Source organism: Convolutriloba macropyga, chromosome 3 (genome assembly GCF_964194025.1).
Source record: "Convolutriloba macropyga chromosome 3, txConMacr16.3, whole genome shotgun sequence".
In the NCBI taxonomy this organism is placed as follows: Eukaryota; Metazoa; Xenacoelomorpha; order Acoela; family Convolutidae; genus Convolutriloba; species Convolutriloba macropyga.
Window position 1 is genome coordinate 34,783,888 of NC_134470.1, and position 25,076 is coordinate 34,808,963.

Below are 25,076 nucleotides of genomic sequence, written 5' to 3' on the forward strand. Positions count from 1 at the left end.
TCGTCAATACAGACGCACCCGGAGCGCACGTGGAGGTCCCTCCAGTACGAATGAATATAAGGGTTGAGAGCTTTTAAGCGGCTCTCATTATTTGTCAGGATGCAGTCCCTGACCTCTTTTAATACGGCATCTTTACTCGTTAACGAAGCTATTAACGATTTGTTGAAGATTTTCGACACTATGTAGTCGAATGTCGGAACATGCGGACTTGGGGTTAGTGGAGTGCTAGCGTTTGATGAGTGGGTCGGGGATGTCGGAGTGACGTTGGGTGCTGGACTTGCTTCGCGAGGATTACTTGAGGATTCGGCTTGTTGATTCGCCGCGCGGGAGTTGCTTGGCGAATTCAATCGCTGACTTGCGGGGCGAGTTGCATTTCCACTTGAGGATTGCTGTTCCGCTGCGCGGGAGGCATCGTTAAACCGAACACGAGTTATTCGCTTCTTAGAAGGCATTTTATTTGTTATTGTATTGACGTATTTTAATACAGGCAATGAGTGATTTAAATTTGAGTTTTTAGATTGCAAAAGATGCGACTGAATTGTAGAGTTACAAGAGGCAAAAAGCACTGATTTTAATTTTGGATGATGACTTTCAGAGATATTTGTGGAATGTGATTTAATTGGCGGGTTTTGTGATTGAATATTTTGAGACTCGCGCTGCGCGAATGCTACTTTATTCCTAATTTGGATTAATTGTTTACTTTTGCTGGTATTTTGCAGAGCGAGATAAGTGTCAATTGTACTTTGCGACGCGGGTATTGCATATTTTAAATTGCTTAATTCACAAATACTATTTGAGGCTTGTTTTCGCGGGGCGAGTGAATTGCTAAAAACATGTTCGTTTACGCGAGTTGCGTGTGCGCTAATTGAATTTATTGATTTAGTGCTAGTCTCAACTTTAGGTTTAATTTGCGATCCGGAATCATGTGCCTCAATTTTAGGTGTAATTTGCAAAGCGAGAGTGTGGTTTGCTAAAAAATGATGTAAATGGGATGCAGGATGTGTGATATTTAATTCTAGTGCGTTAATGGATTTTGAAATTAGCTTTAGTTTTGCAACAATAAATTCCTCGTCATATGCAGAAACCTTTTTAGCTCTTTGAGACGGGTTTCGGGAAATGTAGTCAACCAGACCCATTTTTGCCCCAGGAAGATGTTCAATGTCAAATTGAAAAGGGAGAAGACGATCGACCCAGCGGTTCATTCTGCTGTTATATGACTTATTAGATCTGTTTTCTTTCATAATCGAAAGGAGTGCACGGTGATCCGTAATTACTTTAAAATGTTTTCCATACAGGTAATTTTTAAAATGTTCTGTTGACCAAACTACACCCAAAAGTTCAAGTTCATTTACGCTATAACGTTCTTCTCAAGAATTTAAAAACCGAGACGCAAATGCAATTGTTTCCACCCATCTACAGTTAATTGTTCAAGAGCTGCTCCCAAGCCGGATCGGGACGCATCACATTTTACGCGTGTTTCAAGTTGCGGGTTATAATGACTATTTGCAGTTGCGTTCGCGATGCGATTCTTAATGTCTATAAAGCAATTCTCATGTTCTGCTGTCCAGAGGAATTTTGAAGACTTTCAGTAATGGACGGAGAGGATGACTTATTTGAGCAAGATTAGGAATGAACTTTCCAATATAATGGACTGATCCTAAAAAAGAACGGAGTTTCTTTAGAGTCTTTGGAGCCTCAAGAGCCAAAATCGCAGCTGTTTTAGTTTCGAGGGGCGAGATACCCGATTTTGATATGTGATACCCAAGCCAATCAATTTCTAATTTTCCAAAATGACATTTAGGAAGGTTTATCCTAAGATTTTCGTCTTCTAATCGTTGGAGGCAGTTCATTACATAACTTTTGTGTTCAGTCAGAGAGCCTTTGCTAACTTTTAGAATATCGTCCGAAGAACAATATGTATTTTGTAAGCCAATTAGAGTGTAATCCATAGCTTTTTGGAATTCAGCTGGCAAGTCCGTAAAATCCTGTTTGAAACTATAAATGCCAGTCATATCACCACTAATGATATTGAAATTACAGTGATTAGCTGTATTAGCATCCAGATTTAACTGACTGTACGCGTATTTCAAATCAATTGTCGAGAAATATGTTGTGTTTTGCGGCGCGGGAGCACTTATTTGTTGAGAGATAGATTCAATTAGCGTATCAATGTTCGGCATCTGATATTTATTCTTGTGAATGGCTTAGTTTAATACTTTTGAGTCCAGTGCAAGCTTTATCGTTTGGTCTTTCTTTACCGTAACGACAATGGGTGATATGAAATATTTATCGGGACAACTAGAAAGTTTTATGATGTGTTTTTCGGCTAGCAATTTCCTAAGTTGAGTAATAACTTTTTCTTGAAGGTTAATAGGGATACGTCTACCTTTTTGATGTCTAGGTTCAAAGACTTTGTGAAATTTAGATTTTGCTACATGACTTTTTGATCTTCCAATACGTGATACCAAACCAGGAAAAGTTTTGGCTATCTGTTCTTTAAATTCGGGAGATGCAATGTTGTTGACACGGTTACCTTTCAGAAATGTAGATTGAGTCACAGCAAGTCCAAGTTGAGCAAACAAATCACGACCTATTAAGGACTTTAAACCGTCAGCTACAACTGTGAAAGTGGCTGAATCACATGGCCAGCCTTTGCTTGTTATTGGGGCTTGAATCTTTCCCTCGACCTGTATAGGTTCGTTTGAGAAGGTCCATAGTTGTGGAGGCGCTGTTTCATTGATCCAGAATGCACGGGGGCTGCTTTGTACCACCTGCGACGCGAGTGAGCGGTTGAGTATACTGCATGCACTCCCGGAGTCCATGAGTAGTGTGATATTGACATTACCGATTTTGAGAGGCATGTTGAGTGGTTCAACTTTTTCGACAGCAGTTTCAATCATAGTGACCGTATTGTCCTCCTCTCCACTACTGTAGTCCGATTCGTAGAGTTTAGCTCGTTGAAGGAAATTAACAGAGTCCTCTGGATGTGGCTCTTCTTCTACCACACGTACCATCTTTTTCTTGGGATCCTGTGGCTTTGTATTCGTGTTCTTTTGTTTACGGCAGACCTTCGCAAAGTAGTTTAGTAACCCGCAGTTATTGCATGTTTTCCCCTTCGCAATGCATTTTTCACCGTGATTTGGGAGGCAAATTCCGCCGCAGTTTGAGCAATAGAGTGTCGATCGATTGTTTTGTTTTGGGACATTATTCGTGTTCTGCCAATATGGTTTCCGTGGGTTATTGTAGAACTGAACGGCGTTAACATTTGCAGGAACAACGATCTTGTTGTGCTGCCGTATCTGATGTTGATTCCGCATCCCGAGTTCCATATTGACTGCTAGTTCTAACGCCTGCCGCGCTTCGACCGTTTGTTTTAAGAGCTCCTTTTGAATTTCGGGATCCATCAGATTAGTGATAAAGACATCTCGTATCAGAGTCTCTTCTTTATTCTCAAAATCGCGCAATTCTCGGCCAATTCCTTTAGTTTGCCGTAGAAGTGTTCTACTGTTTCTCCCCGAAGTTGTTTTGTAATTAAGAAAACATGGCGATCGAACGTTATGTTACGTGGACGGATGAATGCTTCCTCCACGATCTTCCAAAAGTCAACAGTAGGTAAAGTGTCAATCATGATGTGCGGGTTCTTACAATTAAGAATGCGGCGACCCTCTATCTCGATGCTTAGATAGAGTAGGGAGACTGTTTTGCGGTCTGCCAACGACCACGGTTTATCACCACAAATTGTACCCACTTCAATGAGCCGTTGGCATTTGTTTTGCCAGTTCATCTTTTGTTGCGCGTTGCGCGCGTTCCTCTCCCTTTTCTGATTTTGATGCACCCACTATTGTCTCTTCGTAGATAGGCTCCAGAGGAAGTTCTACCATTTCAGGTTTAGGCCCGAGTAGCGTGTCCAAAATGATGTTTTCTTTGGCCAGAAGTGCCAATTTGTACTGTACTCTCCATTTCTCCCAGCGAAGAGGGGGATCCGGTTTAGGTCTGTCCCAGAAAGGGTCGATTCCAAGGGGTGTTCGTTTGGTTGCTGACTGCGCCATGTTGTACTCTGTTTGTTTAGAGTAGTGATTCGTAGTTCAAGTATACGTAGAAATTATTATTTAGTAATTCGCGGTGCGAAATCCTGATTTAGTTTGCTTGCGCTTACTCGGTTGATGAACTGATTTGAATTGCAAAATTACAGAGAATAAAATTATGGAAATATGAACACTCCTAAACAAGGTGAATGTGTGATCAGACATGTCTGATCACGAGGCGGGAAACTAAGCAGAAAGTTAACGGCAGATCACAAGACACGAACTGAACAAAATATGAAGGTTAAATAAATGAACTAAATTTAGGGCTTCATATAAAATATACTGCATCAAGGGAAATAATAAAATAAAGATACATCAGGTATCACACCCCTCAAGAGGGGTCGGAACAATTAAGTTATAGTTTAATTTTTGCCTTGGTAATTTAGCTTTGATAAATTAAGTCATCATCTTTCGCTTTGTTTGATGATAAAGTTAAAAAGTTCTTTGATTCCTAAATGCGGTACCTGAAATTAGTACTGTATTATGGTAATTCTTTAACGTACTTAGCTCGGATATAGAAAGTAATTTATCGAATCCAAAAGGAATTTGAGAGAATTTGAGTTTTTTGAGCTGTTTTTAGGTGAGACTGTTTTAACTCTTGATAACCAACCGACTGCTTTTCACTGTTTTCTATTGTCTGTGTTTTTTTTACAGGGATGACCCCTTCTTGTCATTTTTAAGGGAAGTTTTGTTTTAAATATTTTGATCGGACAACCAACGATATCAAATTGAGTTGAAGTTTAATTTATCTTTGCAGGTTTGGTCCAGTACAGCGCAAAATTAATCAGCTGCAAAAATTCTAGAAATGTCTTTTGCAAAAATTTTTGAACATGTTTTAGTGTTTCCAACATTATAGTTTTTCGCATTTTTTTTGCTGGATCATGAACCTAAGTTTTCGTCTGGCAAATTTCAAAGTTGAGTTCTTTTGCTTTTGCTAACAAAATTGTTTATTTAAAAAAATCACCTCGGTTTGTCTGAGAAGTTTTATTAAATGTTGACTACGTTTTTGTTATTATGACTCAGGTGAGCAATTTCTTAGAAAAGCAATATCTGTCTTTGACGCAAATGATTTAGCTAAACTTATACAGGAACCAATAATCATCTATATATGGAACTTTTTACTCATTGCTTTTAATCATGTAATTAGCAAATACCATTGCTTTCATCATACGAGTCATTGTTTCCTTGTTTACATATGTAATCTTCGTTCGCGGCAATTCGGCTATTTAATTAATTGAAGATTGCGATAACATTTTCAATCTCCGTTGATATGGTGCGATTTGTTTTCATCCGATTGTCAATGGTTTTCTCAGTATCTCTCAAGAGGCTGAGCTCTCAATTTATTAAAATTAGAAGGGAGCCCAGGTTGAGGTGCCAGACCATGGAGACCTCTAGACAGACCATCCCAGACCAAATTGACCTCTGATCAGACCCAAAACACCATCGTCCAGACTTTCCTGCGCTCGAACCGATTCCCAGACCCTATAATTTTGGTCTGGAAACACACCGCGTGCTCTTGATCTGGGCCTGATCAGGGTCACTTCCGGATGCCACCTCAACCTGGGAATCTAGACCAGTAATCTTAAATTAAAACTTTTTGCAAAATTAAAAAGTGGCCAAATATGAGCCTATATAGTAGATTGTTAGGATTGACAAAAATGAGTGATCCAAGAAAAGTGTTTTGACTCACTTTGAGGTTCTGCAAAATGGTCGATGTGATACGAAAATCTAATTTACCTTCGTCAGCTATATTCAATACCCAGCAATTTCTGAACGCGAATTTAAACTTGAACTATATATTCTATTAAATTAACTTCTTAAACCGGAATCTTAATTTTCTACTTTTCATTATGTAATTTTTGAAGTTGATTACCTGTTTTTCTGCTGTTTACAGAGCTACCGATAACAAAATATGTGTTCTGTCTTTCTCAGAAATTTCTGTTTGATGAAGTTTGTCAAAGTTCTTGTTATTGATAAATGAGTCAGATTAGGCATTTCTCGGAAAAGCTATATATATATATATATATATATATATATATATATATATATATATATATATATATTATAAATATAGACCAATTACTTCAGACCAATTATAAATTTTATAGACTAAAAACTGCAAAAGAAACAATAACCATATCTGTAATAAGCATGGCATAGTTTTGATTTTAAAATTGGCTAGATACAAAGCAAGCTATTAATACAAAGATTTTTTATTTGAATTGTCGGTTATAAAGCCGAAAAGAATCACCGAGAAACGAAGCGTTGGAGCTCTTCAAATCTTAAGGTTTTGTTACAACGAGAAAGCATTGTAAATGGCGTACATTAACTGGTCTGAAGTGAATGAGGTATTACGCAAAGCTTGCAACCAGCTGAGTTCGACTAACTTGACCAGAGTAAGAGAGGGTGCAGCGATAGTCCGAAAAATGTACAATGATATGAAAGCAGATCCTGATCGGAAGCTATTTTCGGACAAATTGGCCCAACTGCGCTTTGTTGACTCTGCAAAAGCAATCTTAACCAATTGTGAAGTCTTGAATCAACCTCTAGAGAAAGCCACCGAGATCGTGGATCTGATTTTGGGGTTAATACTTAGCTTAAGTAACAACAGTGTGTCTATATGTGAACAAGGCGGCTCGGTAATGTGCGATGGCACATAAAGTTCCGACCCCGCCCATCCACAATTTTGGCATAATTGTCTAGCAAATGAGGAACAGATAGAAAAACCCAAAAATTATTTTTTGCGAAAAGTCTTTTTCAAAAAATTCTGTATGAACGATAAGATAGCCTCCAAAGCAAATAACTCAGTGGAGTTAAAAATTGATGCATTAGCTTGATGTAATATGTCAATATTAAGAAAGCGAGTCAAGATGAACGTCAAAAACAAACAACAACAACAGCAACAAACATTATTTACATCAAAAAATTTTTTTCCCTCTTAAAAACTAAATTTAATAACAAAGTCAACATACCGTCAGATAAACCTAAAACTAAACAAAAATAACTAATAAATCACCAGAAACCATATGCGACCAGTCCATAAAAAGGTTTGGTAACAATTATACAAAAAAGAACAAAAACATTAAAGTGAAAAATATAACTTATTTTTTTGAAACAGTTAACTTCAAAGTAATAAATACCATTAGGAATCAATTAACATTACCACAAATTTACAATTACCACTGTTTCTAGAGAAGGGCATTAGGACCTGTCCTTCTTCATTTTTTAAAGCGGCTAAAATGAACAACAAAAAAAACAAACAAAATTTCAATTGAAACTTGCCAGAAAACGCTGCCAAAACCCTCGAGCCATATTTTGTCCCTCAAAATATATTCGATTGCGCCTTCATCAAACAGCTATAAAGTAGTACGTGGCCATTCATTAGTAAGACTAGGTAACAAGTAGACAAAAAAGCGAAGTGCTAAAGTATGAAATAATTTCAATTTTTTTTTCGAATAAAAATTACATTCAATGTCATAAAAGGCATTAATTACAAACAGAACTATTTGAATAGGGTCGTTTATTCAAAAAAGGAAGCCCTCGAGACCTGCAGTTACCCAGAATATTTCTCGCATCTACAAAAAGAACGTCAAATAAGACAAAAAATCAAATTAATTTACATTTTTGTGAAAAACCGGTGTCGAAGCCACTAAGGTCATAACAAATTCATTAAAAAAAAAGATTTTGGGACACCAATCCCTTTTATTCCCTTGACACCCATAATGTCATATTTGACCTGTAATGAAATAACGAGATTAGCTAACAAAAAGAAACATAAAAAGAACAAAATTGCGAAGTTAAAAAGTTTTTTTTTTTTAATTTTGGAAAACGATTGTTTTCAAAGTCATGAAAGCCATCAGCTATTTACTAATATCAGAATATCGGTTCTTCTATTCTTCCACGAAAAGCCAATGAAAGTTATCACTATGCAGGAAATTTCATACGACCGAAACGACAAAGTATAAATGACAGTTAAAAACAAAATTAAAAAATTCAATTGATTTCTTCAAGAAAGAGGCGTCGAGGCCGTTAAAACGATTATGTATATCATTCAGGATTTCAATATGTTCAATTGTGCTTTATTTTTAACGCTAATAATGTGACAAGAGAACTGTCAATAATGTGATAATGTGACAAAATTCGGAAACGTGAAAAACTGGCAAATATCGAAACAAACAAAAATCTGAAATCTTGTAGTATCAAAGCCAGAAAACAATAACTTCAGGCTTAAAACTGCAACCGAGAAGAAATGTTAAATCAGTAGAAAGAATAAGCATTCTTTTTTTGCAGACACTAAGCTGGAAGTTGAACAAATTAAGAAAAAAATAGAGGAAAACTTAATTAAGCCATTATTTATTGAAAAGTCAATTATTTTTAAAAGAAACAACCATAAACTTTCAAGTTAAAATTTAAATGGATTAGCTTGGAGCTTTTTAGTAAGCAAACTGGTTGGACCTATCACTCCTGAGCATTGATTCGATATGGTCTGTTTTTTATTTTTAAAGAAAGGGTCCTTTTTTTTTAAAAAAAAAGACCGACTGATTACAACCCGATTTCTTTGGGTGGTAGCAGTCCAAGAATGGCCCAAAACAAGCCCTGCTATTGCTTATTGTCCGTTAGGAACATTTGATTTTCGAATGTTGCAGATATAGATAATTTGTTAGTTGAAAACTCAAAATAAGTTCTGCATTTTTGATAATCAACGAGTAAAGTTAGCAAAAAAAGGCAAAGTTTTAACTACAGAGCACTCTCAGCGTACTCTGAAGTAGAAATAGCCCCCCTCTGAGTCTACAAAGATTGTATGAGTGTTGTTTGGAGGTGTACTGTCGGCAAACTTAATCAAAACGGACTAAAGTAGCTTATTTCGTGCTGTTTTTGTTGAAAAAGGCTAAATTTTGAAATATTTATCCACATTTTTTGACCAAAAAAATTAAATCAAAACAATGAACAATGCTTGTTCGTCTTCAAAAATAAAATCAACGACACTATTCTTAAAAATTATAACAAATTTTAGCAAAATTGACGAAAATTTAGGCAAAAATTCCGGAAAATGTGAATAAAAACAACGGGAATTCACTCTACTTCTCTGAAGTTCTCAGAAGAAATTCAAAATAAGAAAAGCCGAGAAGATTTTTTATATTTAAAAATAAAATCAACAACAAGTTTTTAAAAAATGTTGACAAATTTTAGCAAAATTGGCGAAATTTTGGTCAAAAATTAGCGAAAATTCCGTAAAATGTGAATAAAAATCAACGGAATTCACACTATTTTCACAAAACTTTAAACCTCGATAACTCCCTGTAGAAAACGAAAATTAAAAAAATCTTTTTAATTCCATATTCTACGCTGGACGAGCTTTCTAATGATACCACTCTCAACTCTCTACGATGAATGTATCGATCGGCGAAAATTCACTGAACAAAAAAAAAAAAAAACCCATTTGAGTATATAGTTCCTCCCCCCTCAAGAGGGTCGGAACAACAAGTGGTTGAAAAAGGGATGCATACTTTGCTCGTCAGAGAAATCAAACGAAGTCTTTCATTATTTCGTCGTCAGAACGTGGGGAACTTTGACCGGGAAATAATGGGAGACAGAATGCGGAGATGCCTGGGTATTCTGCACAATATTATACAGTTATTCCCTGATGCTCGGTTTCAAATTCACACAGCTGAATTGCAGGAGTTGTTAATTCAGTTGGTTCAGTTAACTGAAGGAACGCTCAAGATATGTGCCATCATGACACTTTGCGTGGTCGTTGACAGCCAGAATAATGCCAATATTCTTAAGGTAGAATTTTCTTCACTGAGCATGAATATCTATCAATTCTTTGGTATTGTATGTGCACTTTTTGTTTTCCTACGCCGAATAGCTCGAACATGCTTGCTTGAGCTCGTGCGTCGGGATCTAGAAATGCGGTTTCCCTAGTCGAGACCTGGAATTATTAAAAGACCGTCCTGGACAGATTTAAGGTATGAAAAGACTGCCCTTGACAGATATTGGATATGCAAAGAATTTGTCTGGACCCAATGTGATGTCCTGGATTTTGGCTGGAACTAAAACAACCGTCCTAGAATTTGGCTGGAACTAAAACATACGTCCTGGAATTTGGCTGGACACTAAAAGTGTTCTGGAATTTGGCTGAACACTAAATGTGTTCTAGAATTTGGCTGGACAAAAAACGTGTTCTGGAATTCGGCTGGATCGATATCAGTTGTTTTGGAATTTGCTAGCTCATTTTTTTCGGAAACAAAGAAAAATTAAGTTGTCGATGAAAAACATAATTGTCGATGGAGTATTGAACTTAAAAAAGTGAGGACATATTACAACAAATGTCATTTGTTCAATCAAAAAAATTGGTCCGCTCGGGTCAAGGTTTCACCGCTAAAAATCGCTAAAAGATGTAAGACGAGCGGTGAATTTGAATAAAAAGTGTAAGTTTCGCGCTATATGCGATGAATGACGCTAGAAAAAAATTTTCAGCGGTGAAAAATTCCTTCCACCCCTTATACGGTGAAAAAGTTGTTTCCGCCGCTAAAAATTGCAGTTCTTACAAAAATTCACCGCTAAATTTACCGCTATTCTAAAATAAATTCATCATTGAAACAGTAGTACTGAAAACATGCAAGAATAGTGCTTAATAATCAGTAACCTCGTATTGTTAAAAAAGATGTAATCCTAATTGTAGTATTATATCTTTTTCAATATTACGAGTTTGCAGTATGTCGAACAAGCTGTCAATAGAGGATCACCTTATTGGATAGTTAATCAGCTTATGGATAGAAGATAAGCTTAAAAAACAAAGATGTTTTAGTTTTGGCCATATCTGAGGGTATTTGTTTTTGTACTTTTTTACTAAGAAGTTCTATAGAATATTGATATGAACAATTGTTTTTTTTTCTATCTGTCCTTGCGTGGGTAATTTTTAAATTTCAGTGTTGACTTTATCTTGTAAGTTAATTGATCAAAATAATTTGGCTGGAACTATAAAAAAATAACTTAGATTTTAACTAGGGTCTTTGACCGTGTGATTTAATTCAATATTTACCCCCTCCCGCACATGGAATTAATAGGTCTTTTCATAAATTCCAGATCTTGACTAAGGTTATCATCAGCGAATCCTTTTCAGAGTAATCAAAGGAGCTTTTAAAAAAAACTGGTCTTATGCTCAGAAGAACTGTGATATTTGTTCAGTCACTGCATTAGCAGAAGTCTGTAGCAAGATACCATGGACGAACAATTTTCTCTGGCCCTCAGTTTGCAGCGTGACTGTGACAATTTTGAAGATAGGTGGAAAGCCTAATTTTTGGATGATATAAGTATAAAGAAATGTGTACACCTGAGGCCACTTTTGGCACATTTTCCCCAAACAAGTTCGATCATGCGTGCGGATGGAAAGTTCTTGGCAATTATTCCCTGTATGTTAGGATTGTTGTCTGAATATTTAAAAGACTTAACTCCATTTTGAAGCATAACGGTTTAATTCCTTCGTGTATACGGGATATTTAATCAAGCGCTTACACTGTGGAGAATATTGTTTGTATACCCGACAAATGTGTGAGGGCTATAAATTCAGTCTATATTAGTCAAGAACGCTTTTGCGCCGTAGCAGAAGTCTGGGGCGTCTAATGTAAATAAACTGTATATTGGTATTGTGTATGCAAGCTCAGAGATTTCTCAAGTTGAAGATAGTATATTTTAATTACATGTTAAACGTCTGCAATCATGGGTCTGATCCGTTCTCAATTGTGATGAAAACATTATCTCAGGGCTATTTTTAGAACAAAAACTCAACCTCGAACTCCTCGCGTTCTTCCAAAAAACACAATTGCAAGTTGAGAGTAACTTCTATCCCCCTTAAATAAAATCATGTTAGTTCATCATTTAAAGCAAATTCGTCGTTTGAAGTAATACTAAGAGGTTTAAACAAATACCGCGAGGTGGCCCAAAAGTATAGAAACATCTTGTTTTTTAGTTTCAAAGATTCTATCAGAAAAACAAACGTAGTGTCAAGAAGAACAATTGGAAAGCGGCGGAACACTTTCTTGTCACTTTGTTGCAGACGCAGGAAAGAAAGCATGTAAAAACCGGATCAACAAAACCTCTTGTTTAACTTCCGAGCGCTTCAAAATTGCCTAAAATAGAAATTGGTATACGAAAGCAAAAAGGCGAACATCTGGAAACCAGCGGAACAGAATCTTGTTTTTCTTCCATCAAGTCGTATCAAAAATCCATCAGAAAGAGGAGTGGTTTGAAGAAGCAAAACAGAAAACTTTTGAAAACTAAGTTATAAAGAACTTCTTTTTATTTCATGTAGCTCTTCCATCATTTCTAACTTTCAATAAATAACTCATCCATGGATCACAACAAGGTAATCGGAACATCAAAATTGATTAAAATTAGCATTCCCTAATTATCAGCAATCATTTTTCTATAATTTTAAAGGAGATCAGCTAAATCAAACAGCTGCTTTAGTCCAATTATAGAATCTGAAGTTACTAAAGTTGTGCAATTGCGCTGTTGATTAACAGAAAACCGAAGGAAACAATTAAGTCTTACCCAGTCCTAATTATTACAGGCTATAGTTCCTTCAGAACAACTAGTAACGAATGCCTATGAGTGCCAAGTATCAAAGCGTTTAGCAAATACCTACTAGATAACAGTTTAAGCTCTACTAAGTTATAAGAAAAAGTCTAAAAAAGTGAAAGTAGTTGAAAATTTGCTAAGTTAATTTAACGAAAAGTATAGTTACCACAGTATACTAGTTCAAACAATTATTATAATTTTCAGTACCATGACAGAGATCTGTTAACTCACTCGTCTAATAAAATTTACTACGCACTTCGGATTAATACGACAATATAATTATTTTCAGACTGATTTTGGTTACAAAAATTGGCTAAAATTGAGCCGTATATATACTGCTTATCTATGTTTGGTTATGATAGTTTAGTCCTATTTTTACCAAATGTTCCGAATCGTTGTGTGAAAAATGCCTTTTTGGGAAAACTTTTCAGAAGGTCAATCATGACTTTGATAACCTAGGCCCCTAATTTGGGTTTCTAATCCAATATTACGTGGGTCAGAATTTTGATGTTCAATCTGTGATATAATCTTTATCAGAGTCCATATTTACTTATTCAACCGTTCTCATCAGTTTAAATTTCTTCACCATTATTATACTTGTACAGTTTCAAGTTTAGAATTCGCTTTTGTGTTGGGAATAGTTCAAGGTCAGTATTAATTTGGTTCTTTTCCGAAAAATGCTTATGTTTAACTTTTCATTCCTACATCCCACCCATCCGGACTAAACTATTCTCCTGAATAGTACAATACAGTGAAATTAGTAACCAGTAAAAGTTTATAAAAGCACCATCACCATATTTTGGTACGACAGTGTCTTTTTAATCATCGTTTGTCTCCTCATTTCGCATTCTCTCAACTAAGTTCAGTCTCTCTTCAAACTGCATGTCAGTTCCGATTTCTCTTTGATCATCGTTGGACAAATTGTGAATATGTTTTGTAGTCTTTTTGCACTTGTAACACTTCTTCGCTGCCCAGACAGCCAAAAGGACAAATGCAAGACACCATAAAGAGAAACCAAGCAGACCAGCCAGCTCTTTAAATGTATGCAGTGTTGACCCATGGCGAAAGGATTTGAAGTTCTTTTCCTCAAAGAGTTGTTGATGGATTTTGTCTACCATCTCACTGACTAATTCAGGCGTGACATCAAGCGTAGGGACATCCTTGAGTGCCGACCTGATCTTATGCAACATCAAATTCCGGCTCTCTTCTGTAGGAGTGACCGCTGGAATGTTCGGGATGTTGAAAGCGGTATCCAGTAGTTCGGGAATTGTGATTGTTGTTATTAGTCCACTGTGTTAAAGACAGTATGCTGGATCGGGCTACATGACCAGTCCATTCTTTGGGTGAACCAGTTTTCCATCGCAGGGGGGTGTACTAGGCAACTTTTACAGGCTGGTACACGGTTTGAAAACTTTCTGCCCCCACTGTACAGTATGTTATAAAGAAATTGTTGATCGTCTGCCGCGTTGAGGAGGTACATAGAGTTCCCAAGGTAGATTGCTGTCGGTAAAATCGGCAATTCGGTTACTTCTCGTTTGCAAGTCTTCAAAGCAGCTACCTCGTGATTGTATAGGAGTGAAATCAAGCAGAGTTGATCTTGCGCGCTCACCAACGCTACTGGCTTGGTGCAAAGTATCAGCAATTGTGTCCCCAAACAAGACAGATATTCCTCACTCTTCATTTCGGCATAGCTTTCTTCTCGCCTTGATACGATCAAATAGTTCCTTTCTAATTTTAGAGTTGCGGCCGTCGTTGTGTTCTTGATTGGTTGTGGCAGAGGGATTGCTTTGTAGGCATCGTGAATTGGTTCACCACTGTATACTGGCACCGCCATTGTGATTAACAGTCCGTGTGGATTGGAAAAAACATTTCTCACTAAGGGCAGGCTGTAAAGTAAACTTGAGTGGTCGTATGGTATAGAACACTTTTTATCTCCCAGCTTCAGAGTTGTATTTATTTTCCGTAAATCCTCGTAGGGTACTAGTGCGGTTGGCAGTATTCCCTTGGATAGCACTCCAATGCTTGTAATAAATATGTTTCTCTGTTCCGTCAAATATAGTGTTTGTACTTGTAACTCACTGTGCATAGCATTGAGAGTCCATGATACTTTGTTAACTGCACTTTGGGCGCGAAAGGCATACATAAAAACATCAGACCTTCGATGATCACAGGTTTGGGCTTGTTCTATTTCTTCCACAGTTTTTTGAAGCACCTCCAGGTTTGTTTGCAGAATCTCAAAATTATCCTCTGAGTAGTTTAGCACTTTTCGTGTGTCTTCATGAAGCTTCAAACTACTGCTGGCCATGACCTGAATCGACTCTCTTTCTTCGTTGTGCAGGTGAACCATTCGTGATTCCAAATAGTGCAATCGCCCTTCCAATTGTTCCATCTTTCGCTTCGAACTTTCGCACAGACCTAAAATTGAGAGTAGTCTACAGCCTGCTTTTCCAGAAAGGGTTCTAAAGTTATCGCCGTCGCAGCTCCCATTGCAAACAGCAGTGGTGATTGTCTCTGTCGCTGAAGAGTGATAGTCTGGTTTACAAAAGATGCTACTTCTTTGACAAGCTTTGTCCTCTCTTTCTCTGCTCTTTCGTATTCAATCTGAATAGATGAGATTATTCCGTCAAATTGGTGCTGTAGTAGTGCTCTTATTTCTGGGTTGTTGCAAAACTGGGAGCTCTTTCATGTCTTCTGTTCCAATTGCTGAAGTAATGAAGAGAATTTATAAATTGGTCGGAGATCCACGTTCAACAGCTTTGGAAGTGGGACTGCGATATCCACAGTCAGATATGAGTCGGCCAATGAAACTGGAGTTTGAGGTTGAAAGAGAACATGCGCAGTAGTTCGTGCACTCTCTGTTGTTTGCTGTCGCACCGCAAGTATTATTATAAATATGAGAAAGTTGTACATCTAAACATTATTATGGTTAATTACTGCGCTAAACCTAGATAGCATTTTTTCTGCATTAGAAAGAGTGCTACATTATCTAATAATTCCCCCCAAATTCGCTGAAATTTATTTGAGCTAATTAGCTCTTTTCATAATACCGGTGATATATTAACTTGAGAGATAGTTTTTTTGGTGCTATTTGAATTTTTTTTACGATCGTCCCCATCTTTATTAGAAATTTCGGCTAATCTTTTGATCTTTACAATTTTTTAAGCAATGCTATATAGAGAAACTTAATCAAGTTTCTTTTTCATTTTTTTAATTTTTTTTAAACACACACATACATATATATATATATATATATATATATATATATATATATATATATATATATATATATATATATATATATATATATATATTCTTCTTTTTATTCGTCGTCGATTCCGAATCGTTTTGGGTACTTCACTGCGCGTCTTTCTTGTGTTTTAGCAATGGAGTTCACTGTTTCGTCAGTTTTGGTTCCCAAAAGTTCTGCAAAGGTTTTTGGTTTGCACATTTCCCTCTTGGCGCTTGCAGGTGTTGACTGTGTTTCACAGAGGTCACTCAAGACAATTTTTGGCTTGTGTGGTCGTTGGGGCAGTGGTGTAGAGTCAATCTCTTTGGCTGGGGTTACAAAAGGGGTCTGTTTCTCCTGTGTTTTGTCTTGTTCCGGAGTGATCGGTTCTGCTGGTATGTTAGTCTTAGTGGGCCTTTTAGTTGAATGTTCTCGCTCTGCAAAGAGATCGTAAAAAAATTCTTCATCCTCGTCCATCCATTTGAAGGGACTCTCTTGTTTGGGTCGTCTCGCTGTTATTTCTGGGGTGAAAGTTTTATTGTCTTCTTCAATGTAAACTTCCTGGTCATACGTATTTTGGCGGCTGGGCCATTTCTCCTGATGAGATGATCTTGTTTCCACTCTGGGTAACTCGTTTTCCTCCTTCACAGGCTTCAATCGATTGTAGTGGACTATCTGCCATTTCTTGGAGTTTGTGTTTTTTGAGATTTTATAGTTGACTTCTGAGGTCCTTTCGATGATGTTATATGGTCCAATCCAGGGAAGAAAAAACTTCCTTGATTTCGCTTTTTGGGGTGCGAAAAGCCAAACTTTCTCTCCTGGCTTTAGTTCCTCTGGTACAAATCATTTTGGTCTTCCTTGTCTGTAGCCAAGTGTCTCTCTGGCATTCATATGTGCTTCCCTGAACTGTTCATTGAGGCATCTTGTGAATTCGTAGTTGGCAATTTCGTGACCAGGTGCTTTCTGGAGTAGCAGGTCAATCGGGTATTTGCATTCTTGTCCAAACACAAGTGAAAATGGAGTCTGTCCTGTTGTTTTGTGTACGGTCGTATTATAGAAGAAGTTGAGATAGGGAATCATTTGATCCCAGCTACTTGGATTGTTTGCGCAGTTTTTGGAAATAACATCCGCAACGACTCTGTTGTGACGTTCTACCATGCCATTTCCCTGCGGGTGATATGAAGATGTTCTTGTCTTCTCTATTCCAAAAATTTTTGCACACTTCTAGTAGTAATTCGCTGCAGAAGTTGGCTCCTTGATCGGTGTGAAGGCAATCAGGTGCTCCGAACGTCAAAACCCAGTTCTCCACAATTGCTCTAGCAACATCTTCGGCCGTATTTCTTTCTAAGGGAACGCAAACCTCGTATTTCGTAAAATAGTCTGTCAATACGAGTATGTATTTTGCACCGCTTGCCTTTGCTCGGGTAACAGGTCCCAGGATATCTGCTGCCACTTTGCTGAATCGGATCCCAACGTTGATTGTCTGGAGAGGGGCTATTCTTTTCTTTCCAGCGGTACTTCGTGCTTGACACAGGGTGCAGTTCTCACATTTTCGTTCAATGTCTCATATTTGGCCACCAAAACCTCTGTCTTGCCCTGTTCAAGGTCTTTTGAAAAGCAAAATGGCCTCCACTGATTTTTGAATTGTGAAGTTTTTCTAAAACTGACTCTCTGAGTCCCTGCGGTACTACAAGTTGTTCTTGGGTTGTATTGCTTCCTTCCACATGCCACTTCCTGTACAGCACACCATTAGTCAGTTCCATCTGGTCCTAGAGACCCCAAATCGCTACTGCATCTTCTCCTTGTGCTATTGCGTTTGCTTTCTTGACTTTTAAGTCTCTCAGCGGATTTTGGTCTGGATGTTTCTCAGCGTTTGCCCATTGCAAGATGAGACGTAAGCAGGGATCGTTTCTTTGAGCCAGCCTAAGTGAATTTACGTCTTCTTGAAATTGGATACTCATTGGTTCGTTCGCGTCCTCGGCTGTAACTAAGTTAATTCTTCCGAGGGCGTCTTCCAAAGAGTTAGCTGATGGGCAACTTCCAAACATAACCAGTCTCTCAGCTTCAGTTAGCTCAGGAGTGATGCTACACTGTCTTGACAGTCCATCTGCATTCCCGTGCTTGTCTCCTGGTCTATGTACTACTTGAAAATCGAATTCTTGTAGTCTTTGAAGCATCCTGAATATCATCCCGTCATTGTTTTGTCTAAATAACCACTGTAGCGATGCATGATCTGTTCTGATCACAAATTGAGTTCCCCAAATGTAAGGCTTAAACCATTTCATCGCCTGAATGACTGCTAATGCTTCTCTTTTTGTTTGTGAGTAACGACCTTCTGCGGGCGTCAAAACTCTGCTAGCGAAAGCCACTGGGTTTTCTACTCCATTGACAATATTCGAGAGTACTGCCCCTAGACTGTTGTCACTTGCATCCGTGTCCACGATAAAAGGAGAGTTGTAGTCCGGATGTTTGAGTGCTGAGCTATCAATCAAAGCCTCTTTCAGTTTCTCGAACGCATTATGGCATTCAGGGTTCCAAGTGAAACGGCTGTTCTTTTTTGTTATCTGGTGAAGAGGTTTCGCTATCCCAGCGAAGTCTTTGATGAAACGTCTGTAGTAACTGCAAAATCCAATAAAAGACCTCACTTCGGTAACGTTTTCTGGTCGTTTCCAGTCCCGTACTGCTATGAGTTTGTTTTCATCTGGTGCAATTCCCTCTGGGCTCAGTTTGTATCCTAGATAGGTAAACGATTTTTGAAAGAGGCGACATTTCTTGGGTTTGAGTTTAAAATTGGCCTGGCGAAGAGCGTGAAAAACGAGGCGCTTGTGTTTTTCGTGTTCCTCCACATTCGTACTAAACACCAGAACGTCGTCCAAGAAGATGAGGACAAACGAGAAGAGATATTCATTGAAGATGCTTGTCGTAAGTCGCTGGAAGGTTCCCGGTGCTTTGCAAAGTCCAAATGGAAGTCTGAGGTACTCGTAGTATCCACCATCGGGAGTGACGAACGCAGTTTTTGGTATAGCACTCTCAGCTAATGGGACTTGCCAATATCCAGAGGGTAGGTCTAGGCTCGAGAAAATCGTTGCTCCGTGAAGATGATCCAGTATCTGGTCAATTCGCGGAAGGGGAAAAGCGTCTTTCTTTGTTACTTCATTTAGTCGTCTGAAGTCTGTGCACATTCGATTGCTCCCATCCTTCTTGGTAACGAGAACGATCGGTGCACTGTACGGGCTGTTTGATGGACGGATAATGTTGCGTGCCAGCATGTCCTCGATCTCCTTCTTAACCACAGTGATCTTTCCAGGTGCAGGTCTATGGGGTGCAAGCTTGATGGGCAGCGTATCACCTGTGTCAATTTCATGCTGAACCAAGTGTGTCTGTCCAAGTTCGTTGTCGTTCATTGCAAACACATCTCTGAACTCTCGTAGCAGTGTTCTTCTGTCGTCTGTTTGTTGGTTAATGTCTGGAATTGCTAAAGAACAAATGTGTTCTAACTCTTCATTGCATGATAGGGTTAAGTTTGTTTCTGCAGTTACCCCGTGCTGTGTTTCTTCCGTTGTTTCGATTTGATCCGGACCGGATTCTGCTTCCGTCTCACAAAGATGTACGTGCCTGGGGACTTCAGCTTTATAGGCAAATTGCAAATTTACAACATTGCTTTCTTTCTCCATCATCAGCTGCTTAGAATGGAAGTCGATTGATACTTTATCCTCCTCCATCACCTGGGTGCCAAGTATCAAAGGCACGTCTGTGTTTGGGGTCACCAAGAGATCGGCTTTCACTTTAACTCCGGTGTCGAGCGTTATTTCGCCAGTAAAAACGCCAAGTATTTCGAAAGGATCATTGGTGGCCGAAAGAACTTGTTCTCGGAATGGTCGGAGTTTGGAACGCCGTTCGTACTGTGAGTAGGCTTTTTCTGATAGAATGTTCACATTGCTCCCAGTATCCACTAACGCTTTGTGTTTTCGTCCGTCAAGATCAACCATCACGTAGATTGTAGGCCCAAAGACTCCTTCGGCTTGAACTTTGTTGATACTGCTCACTTGCTCTGAGTTCGCTTTCTGTAAAATACTTTTTACGATCGGTTGTCTATCGGTGTCCAAGTTTGCGGATATACCCGGTTGTAGTGTTCCTTTCTGTGGACACTGGTTTGACAAGTGCCCAAACTCGCGGCAATTATAGCACTGCATCGCAGACGTTCTGGGTCGAAAGCCTTCCGGTCTTCCCGGACTTCTACTCTGAAATCTGGGTTGACTTGATTCGGATAGAAATCTTGTTTGGGTCTCAAGAATCTTCTCCATGATCTGTGTGTGTCGCTCTTGCTGCTCTAGCATCTTACTGAAGCTTCTGGTCTGAAACTCGATCATTTGGTTGAAACCCGATGACAGACTGGTGTTAAGTGCTCTAAAGTCAGCTGTCACTGAATCGTCATGATCTTGTTCACCCTTTGTCCATCTCACATGTCTGTTTCTTCGTCCCTGCAGTCGACTGGATTCCGCTTTACTGATGGCGTCTAGAGCAATGGCCCGTTGTGTAGCTGCATTGAAGCTTCCCGGTTCTTCCTTCAGGAGTGTATATCTGATTTCGCTGTCCAACAGTCCGTCCATAAAGGCATCTTTGTTAGCTTCCTGTCGTCCCGCAACATCAAGATGAGCATTGGCTGCCTCTCCTAACTTACGAACTCGCCTTGAGAACTCTTGGATTGACTCTGATTCCATTTGCTGAAGATTTTTGAATTCGGTGCGGGCACTCCTTGCGTTCGGAAAGTCGCCGATTCTGTTGTTAAGAGCATTCAGAACTCTCGCTATGGTCGGGGCTGGTTGTCCTTGCACTTGTTGAAAGTAATGATTGGGGAGATTGTAATACTCATCTAACGCATAGCTGTTCAAACACGTGGGTAGAACCTCGCGTTGTCTCTGGTCATCCCAATTATTGGCGTTTAACATGGATTCGAAGTGTCGAACCATCTTTCGAAACTCTCGAAGTCGCCGCTAGGGTATCGAAGGGGTGTGAGAAGGGGTGGTGCTACGACTATTTGCTGCTGATTGTTCGCCTGGTTCTGTTGTTGCTGTTGCTGGTTGTTTGGTGCGTTGTTCATTTTTGGTAATTGAAGTAATTTTCGATGTAAAACCAAATGACACGAAAAATATATATATATATATATAGATGAGTTTTACATTTGGAACGTATTCCAAAGATCTAATTCATCGGTTCTCTCAAATTATAAATTTTCGTTTTTTTTAAATGCAAAACCACCTTCTAATCAGAAGAATCCCTCTGTGGTCGCCAATATAGAATCTGAATATTTAGGGTGGAGGTTTTACCCTATTCACAATTCCACAATTGTTCCTAGAATCTATCTTTAGAGAAAACTACTGGACTGGATAGTAACTTCACAAACCTACTACTCTTAACTAGACTAAAGGGTTATACCAGACCCTCCGTTTAAGTCCTAAAGAAAGTATTTTCAGGGGCTGTAGTCAATTGCCAATAATAATGATGATATTAGAATATGTTTGTAATGCTTCTCTATGTTATATGATATTTTAGCTTCTAAGAAGTGTTTTACCAAATGAAATAATTTGGTGACTCTAAGATTGAGAATTATACCAGGTCCTCAATTCACTTTCCAATTAAATCGATCAACCAATATACTTAAACCAAATTGTAGATGACGTGAAGAGCTCGTCGGTGTTCACTCCACAACCCAACCAGACGAGTATTAACCAACTTGATAGAACGTTAAGACATTGCCCATCAGGTACTTCAGGTTACTGCAGACCTTTTTAATTGTCTACTTGGTTCACCATTCCATACTTCATGGGTTAACTTAACTTGCCAAGTCTTCTACGAGCAGGCAGGCCTGTCCTCAGAGTTGCTTCACTATGCGGTCTCCTAGAAGGAGCTTGGCCGATTAATATTCTCAGAAATCAACTGTCTTGATGTCCGGGATTCGATGCTGTCCTCCAGTTCGTTAACCTAACTTAACCTATCTATTGATTGGTTGATCACTACTTTACTAGTCACCAAACGAATTTAAATCCAATAAATTGAAGCTAGATTGAGTATGATTTCAGGTCCTTAGAGATGTATTGTGAAGTTACTAAAGTTGTGCAATTGCGCTGTTGATTAACAGAAAACCGATGGAAACAATTAAGTCTTACCCAGTCCTAATTATTACAGGCTATAGTTCCTTCAGAACAACTAGTAACGAATGCCTATGAGTGCCAAGTATCAAAGCGTTTAGCAAATACCTACTAGATAACAGTTTAAGCTCTACTAAGTTATAAGAAAACGTCTAAAAAAATAAAAGTAGTTGAAAATTTGCTAAGTTAATTTAACGAAAAGTAAAGTTACCACAGTATACTAGTTCAAACCATTATTATAATTTTCAGTACCACGACAGAGATCTGTTAACTCACTCGTCTAATAAAATTTACTGCGCAATTCGGATTATTACGACAATATAATTATTTTCAGACTGATTTTGGTTACAAAAATTGGCTAAAATTGAACCATATATATACTGCTTATCTATGTTTGGTTATGATAGTTTAGTCCTATTGTTACCATATGTTCCGAATCGTTGTGTGAAAAATGCCTTTTTGGGAAAACTTTTCAGAAGGTCAATCATGACTTTGATAACCTAGGCCCCTAATTTGGGTTTCTAATCCAATATTACGTGGGTCAGAATTTTGATGTTCAATCTGTGATATAATCTTTATCAGAGTCCATATTTACTTATTCAACCGTTCTCATCATTTTAAATTTCTTCACCATTATTATACTTGTACAGTTTCAAGTTTAGAATTCGCTTTTGTGTTGGGAATAATTCAAGGTCAGTATTAATTTGGTTCTTTTCCGAAAAACGCTTATGTTTAACTTTCCATTCCTACACCAATCACTTATTCATCAATTGTTAAGATTGCATCTCACATAGAATAAATACAACCCATCAAATGTGAAATGTACATCAATTTTTTCCTCTTAATGTACAAGTCATAGAGAAAAAAATTCTTACGTTAAAGTTGTTTCGTTAGTGAAAACTAACACAAAACTACTTTAAAAACATTCATTTTGCTCACAAAAAGTATCTCTGTGTCATAAAAGGTCATTTGTACATCATTTTTTCCCTCTTAATGTACAAGTCATAGAGAAAAGTTTCTTAAGTAAAAGTTGTTTCTTTAGTGAAAATTAACACAAAACTTTTTTGAAAAACATCGAATTTGCTCACAAAAAGTACCTACGAGTCATCAAAGGTCATTTATTCATCGTTTTCCCCCTCTTAATGAACAGTAATAGAGAGAAGTTTCTTAGGTAAAAGTTGTTTCGCTGATGAAAACTAGCATAAAACTACTTTAAAAAACTACAATTTTGCTCACATAACATATATATATATATATATATATATATATATATATATATATATATATATATATATATGATTAATAAAAAGTCACTTGTAGTTCATTTTTTCCCGCTTAATTTACATGTCCTAAAGAAAAGTTTCGAATTGGCTCATATAACATATATATGAGTCATCAAAAGTCATTTGTATATCAATTTTTTCCTCTTAATGTACAAATCATAGAGAAAAATTTCTTGAGGAAAAGTTGTTCCATTAAAAAAAACTAACAAAAAACGACCTAAAAGAATAAAGTGCGTTTACATAAAGTGTATATGAGTCATCAAAGGTCATTTATACATCATTTTTTCCCTCTTATTGTACATGTCCGATAGAAAAATTTCTCAAGGAAAAGTTGCTCCATTAGTGAAGATTAACACAAAACTACTTTAAAAACATCAAATTTGCTCATATAACATATATATGAGTAATCAAAAGTCATTTGTACATCAATTTGTTCTTCCTAATGTACAAATCATAGAGAAAAATCTCTTAAGGAAGAGTTGTTGCAAAAAAAACTAACAAAAAACGACTTAAAAACATCAATTTTGTTTACATAACGTATATATGAGTCATCAAAGGTTATTTGTACATCATTTTTATCCGCTTATTATACATGCCCTGTAGAAAAATTTCTCGAAGAAAAGTTGCTCCATTATTGAGAAATAACACAAAATTACTTTAAAAACATCAAATTTGCTCATATAACATATATATGAGTCATCAAAAGTCATTTGTACATCAATTTTTTCCTCTTAATGTACAAATCATAGAGAAAAATTTCTTAAGGCAAAATTGTTCCATTAAAAACAACTAACAAAAAACGACTTAAAACATCAATTTTGTTGACATAATGTATATATAAGTCATCAAAGGTCATTTGTACATCATTTTTTCCCTCTTATTGTACATGCCCTGAAGAAAAATTTGTAAGGGAAAAGTTGCTCCATTAGTGAAAACTAACACAAAACTACTTTAAAAACATCAAATTTGCTCATATAACATATATATGAGTCATCAAAAGTCATTTGTACATCAATTTTTTCCTCTTAATGTACAAATCATAGAGAAAAATTTCTTAAGGCAAAATTGTTCCATTAAAAAAAACTAACAAAAAACGACTTAAAAACATCAATTTTGTTTACATAACGTATATATGAGTCATCAAAGGTTATTTGTACATCATTTTTTTCCCTCATATTGTACATGCCCTGTAGAAAAATTTCTCGAGGAAAAGTTGCTCCATTATTGAAAAATAACACAAAAATACTTTAAAAACAACAAATTCGATCATGTAGCATAAAATTGAGTCATCAAAAGTCATTTGTACATTATTGTTTCCTCTTATTATACAAATCCTAGGGAAAAATTTCTAAACGAAAAGTTGCTCCATTGATGAAAACTAGCAGAAAACGACCTAAAAACATCACTTTTGTTGACATAAAGTGTATATGAGTCATCAAAGGTCATTTATACATCATTTTTTCCCTCTTATTGTACATGCCCTGTAGAAAAATTTCTCGAAGAAAAGTTGCTCCATTATTGAAAAATAACACAAAATTACTTTAAAAACATCAAATTTGCTCATATAACATATATATGAGTCATCAAAAGTCATTTGTACATCAATTTTTTCCTCTTAATGTACAAATCATAGAGAAAAATTTCTTAAGGCAAAATTGTTCCATTAAAAAAAACGAACAAAAAACGACTTAAAAACATCACTTTTGTTGACATAAAGTGTATATGAGTCATCAAAGGTCATTTATACATC

At 37.2% G+C, this 25,076-nt stretch overlaps 2 protein-coding genes across 4 annotated transcripts in view; one reads left to right on the forward strand and one right to left on the reverse strand.

Annotated features, from left to right (window-relative positions):
• The window catches only part of LOC142337033 (uncharacterized), an 83,566-nt gene extending 77,515 nt beyond the window's left edge, over positions 1-6,051 (reverse strand). For 2 of the 3 annotated variants that reach the window (XR_012758924.1, XR_012758925.1), the window contains exon 1: positions 5,959-6,050. The gene's annotated coding sequence lies outside the window, so the exon portion shown is untranslated. Of the gene's footprint in view, positions 1-5,958 lie in introns of all 3 variants that reach the window. The other variant, XM_075386069.1, reaches the window with a different exon arrangement.
• Positions 6,052-6,400: 349 nt separating this feature from the next.
• Positions 6,401-25,076, forward strand: part of LOC142336618 (uncharacterized) — a 67,282-nt gene continuing 48,606 nt past the window's right edge. Inside the window, exons 1-2 of the mRNA XM_075385527.1 lie at positions 6,401-6,724; positions 9,642-9,872. Of these exons, the coding sequence (XP_075241642.1) occupies positions 6,401-6,724; positions 9,642-9,872 (555 nt within the window). The remainder of the gene's footprint in view (positions 6,725-9,641; positions 9,873-25,076) is intronic.